At 60.7% G+C, this 4427-nt stretch overlaps 1 protein-coding gene across 1 annotated transcript in view; it reads left to right on the forward strand.

The window, feature by feature from the left end:
- Positions 1-1935, forward strand: part of LOC113216055 (uncharacterized) — a 2689-nt gene extending 754 nt beyond the window's left edge. Inside the window, exon 2 of the mRNA XM_026435755.2 lies at positions 454-1935. Within this exon, the coding sequence (XP_026291540.1) occupies positions 457-1878 (1422 nt within the window). The 5' untranslated portion in view covers positions 454-456 and the 3' untranslated portion in view covers positions 1879-1935. The remainder of the gene's footprint in view (positions 1-453) is intronic.
- Positions 1936-4427: the final 2492 nt, after the last annotated feature.

Below are 4427 nucleotides of genomic sequence, written 5' to 3' on the forward strand. Positions count from 1 at the left end.
GCGGAGGAGCGGAGGGCGGGCGGGGAGGCTCCCCTCCACCCGCCGCTCCTTCGCGCGCCCGCGCCCACCACCGCTCTCTGTATCCGGTTTTGTTCTTCTTAGTTCCGGGCAGCGCTCCATTGAAATACCCTATTGTGTCAGATTGTGACTTGATTGTGTCATGATTATGTGTGATTGTGTGTGATTGTTTCGATTGTGGCCGATTTTGTGCGATTCCTTCCTATTGTGTGATTGTTTTCCCGATGTACACATATTGCGTCAAGTACCACACCCCTCGAAGATGTGTCTTTGAAGGCTGCGCTCTTGTTGACCTAATGTTAAATCATGATTTTCGGTTATAGGTGTTGTTTTAGCATAACGATTCCTTTATCTTACCGTGCTACACTCTGCCACCGTGCCTGTTATGCTTGGTTTGCTTGCACGATACCTACACATAGACGTCTGTCTTTGCAGAGAATGGAGCCTTTGCACGACGACGTCTTGCTGATGGTCTTGGAGTATGTCGGCGTGAAGGATCTCCTTGCCTGTCGGCTCGTCTGCAAGAGGCTGGCAGAGCTCGCCGTGCACCCGCAACCGTGGCGGCGTCGACGGCTCAGTGTATATGACATGCACACGAAGGTCAGTGCTGAAGACCGTTTGATTTGCCCGGCGCTGCGATTGGCGCCCTGCGTGCGCATGCTGCATCTCCAGCTACCGTCGAAGAGGTGTCAGCTGTCCTTCACGTCGACCAGATGTGCCGTTTCGAAATTGAGGCTGGTGCTGGAAGACATCGATGTCTGCATGCACGCCGCTTTCGTCATCCGTAACCAACTGGCGCTCGGGCGGCTGAGAGACCTTTCCGTTTGGTTCCCACCTGGGCGGGTGACGATCATTGAGAAAAACGCTTCCACTGAGTCTTCACAGACTCTATTCGGATTCTCTCTTTTGTTTGATACGCTGGCCGTAGCGTCCGGACTGGAAAAGCTTGCAGTTGATTGTTTCCCGGACAGGTGGTTTGTCGTACACAGCACCGTGGCTATAATACCCTCCCTGAAGCTCTTCAGCTGCAAACTTCGGCTGAGGTCGGAGCCCTTCGTCGACTTCGTTCTGGCCGGGCACGCCCCTACCCTAGAGGAGGTTGACTTGCGAGATAGTTGGCTGAACCCGGTCTTGAAGTCTCCTTCCACGGCGTCCCTCCTGGCCGCGATGCCTAACCTTCGCGAGCTCACCTGCCCCGCCGTACTCGTCGGGATGGAGGTCGTGGCAGAGTGTGGTTCTCTGAGGAAGCTGACCCTTCACATCAGATGCGACATGCCGTCTGCTCTGGTCGCGGGGGCCGCCGGGTTCCTCCGCCGCGCCACCCAGCTGCGTGAGGTTTCGTTGCAGTACCACCCCGGGGCCACCAGCCCCGATGACGCCGGCGTACGCCTGGTCCGCGACCTGGCCTGGTCAGGACGCTCCCGCGTTGAGTCGCTGGCTATCACTAACATTTGGAGAGAGGAGGAGGACAGCCACTACTTTCCTCAGGAGCAGCCGCTCCTGAGCGCACTCCCCGCGCTGCCCGCTCTTCAGCACCTGGACCTGAGGTCTCATGCGCCGCCCCAGCTGCTGCAGGCCCTCGGCCCCGAGACGTGCCCAGCCTTGCGGACCCTCGAGCTGGGTGTGCATGCCATGGGGTTCGACATACACCACCACTGCCTTCACTCCTGGTTGCACGACAATCTCCTTGCCAACGACCTCCTGAAGGTGCACCCCTCGATCGAGCTGATTCCACCATCCTCAAGTTACTACTGCTCTGTCCCAAAATATTGCACTCCGTGTGCATCAGGTTGCCACCCAGAGCTCTCCGGGGATGACCGGCCGCTTTTCCGAGACGCTTTGATGAAATTCTGCCCCTGACTGTGCGCTGTGCTAGGCTATGTCTCTTTTTTATAAAATAAATGCTCTGCTCAGTTACTGCGGGCTTGTTATTCTGGTTCATTTCCTTTCTCATGGATGAAACAAAAACATGCCTCTTCACTTCGGTTACGAACGGCCGGCAGCGTTCGATTCGGAAGCAGCTGGAGTCGAGGCGGGGTCGGATAGGCGCGTAAGAGTTCGGGCGAGTCGGGTCGCCCCGCCCCGCTCGCGACTGCTGGCTGCCGTGTGACGTGATGCCGTGACGTCACGCCGTCACGCCCTTGGCCCACGCCGCGGCGGTGGCGGCCAGAGGCCCGCGCCGTGTAGGAGGAGCAGCGCGCCAGCTGGCGGGGCGCGGGCGGGGCGGGGCGGACCGGCCGCGGCTGCTGCAGCACCCCAATAGACACCCCCGGCGGGGCTCTGGCCGCCTCTGGCCGCCTCTGGCCGCCGCGGCCCCCGGGGGCTCCTCAGTCCTAGCTATAGCGTCGCACCGCGCCGCCGCCGCGCACCGTGAGAGAGCCGAGCCGCGGCCGCGACCGGACCGGACCGGACCGCAGTGCATCGGGAGGGTGCAGTAGGGGCGCGGCGCGCGCGGCCAGTGATAGCGCGGGGGTGGGATGAGGACGAGGACCGGAAGTGACGCGCGCCGCCAGTAGGCGGCGGTGCCGAGCCGCCCCGGGCCGCTGCCAGGATGACGCGGGCCCCCTCGCGGCCCGACGACGACGATGATGATGGACAGTGAGCGGCCCGCCGCCGCCGCGACGACCTCGTCCCCGCCCGACATGCACGACCACCGCGTCGTCAACGGCAGCGCCGGCGACGCGGACTCCGATAAGTCTCCTGCTGGGGACGCCGTCGTCGTCGCCGAAGCCACCGACGCGTCGCCGGACGCGCCCCCGAAAAACGAAACGGTCATCCACTGCATCCTCAAGGCCGCCGACGCGCCCAAGGGGGAGAAGAAGAGCGTGCGCTTCAACGCACAGACTGAAAACTACTACGTTCCAGCAAAGATTGCAATCAGGTTCCCCGTCAAGTACGGCTCCGAGGACGACGAGGAGGAGTTTGTAGACTGTCAGGTGGACGTAACCAATGCGGAGAACCTGGAGAACAATATGGGTAACGCCCAGACGAGCGTGCCGCCCGGAGGACTCCCCGCTGGCGATCCCGTCAGCCCGGAGAAGAACAACGGGCTGCCCGTCAACGGATCTGCAAGCGTGGAAAACGGAAGTCCGGAGGGAAAAAATGGCCCTCAGGTGAACGGAAATGGCTTCTCAAGCCAAGAAGGTGAGGTGGTTTCCCTAGACAACGGCTTTTTCAAACAGAAGGATGAATGCGTTCCCCTGGAGAACGGCTTTACCGGCCATGTGGCCGAGAACCTCCCCGTCACGAACGGCTCCACCAGTCCGGAGTGCGATCGTGTTCTCCAGCAGGAAGTCTTGATGCCGACAAAGGACGAATGTGTCCCTCTAGAGGAAGTCTCCAACTGTCAAGAGGAGTCGATCGATCTCCTGGACAACACGAGCAATGAGGATGGTGGAATCACGATAGAAGGTGATGGGAGACTGGAGGCAGTGCATGCTCTCCAGGGGGAAACCCAGCGAGCGCTGGAGAACGAGTCAAATACAGTCCGCACAGAGGGCAGTGGGGCTCGGGGGAGTGTGTGCGAGAACTGTGAAGTGATGACAGCAGCACAAGTGTCAGCAAACGACAGCAGTGCCGTTGTCGCGGAGACAGTGAGTGACCACGATACAAGAGAACCGAACCGTGCACCCCCGCTGGAGAACGGGACGGTCTGTAAAGGCCCCTCCGAGCAGCAGCAGCGCTTTGAAGAGCAGGTGCCGTCCCAGCCCAGCGCAGCGGAGGACAGGTGAGTGTGAAGGGAACACGCAGGGACACTCGTGTGCTGCTTGTTGACTCCAGCAGTGCCAAGATGAGTTAATTCGATCTCAGAAGGGCTGTAGCCTACAGACTGTGTCATTTTCACTGTGGGCCAGCGATTAACGTTTTCGGCGGGTGGGGTGCAGGACTCCTGGTGATTTGTGCGTCGATTCCCGCGGGAAGGAGGCCGCGCTGGGGCTGGTGGAGGTGTTGAACTGGCTTGTCCTCGCCGCCGTGCAGCGCGCCGCGGGCGGGCCGACGGGCCGGCCCCACCGATCTCGAGAAATGTTTTACGGGCGGGCCGCATCAGCGCGCCTCGCACGCCGTCCCCTCCTACCTTCTCCTTCGCGCCGGCAAAGCTATTGGGCAGCGATGGGGGACTTAGGTAATCCGCTAGACACGACATGGTGTCAATCCGGGGTAATCCGAGAGTAATCCGGAGGTAATCTGGTGATTAATTCGGGCGTAAGCCAGGGGTAATCCGGAGGTAAACCGGCGGTATCAAGGGTAATCCGGGAGTATTCAAGGGATAATCCAGGGTAATCCCAGGTAATCCCGGGTAATCCGCTGTACACGAGATCTCCAGTCGTTTCCCCCTCGTTCGGCAGCTAACTGAGCCCGCTGTCGAGCCTGGAGCCTGGGCTCGCAGCAGCAGTAGCGGCGCAAACTCT

The sequence above is a fragment of the Frankliniella occidentalis genome, unplaced genomic scaffold (genome assembly GCF_000697945.3).
Source record: "Frankliniella occidentalis isolate FOCC.00 unplaced genomic scaffold, Focc_3.1 Scaffold158, whole genome shotgun sequence".
NCBI lineage: Eukaryota > Metazoa > Arthropoda > Insecta > Thysanoptera > Thripidae > Frankliniella > Frankliniella occidentalis.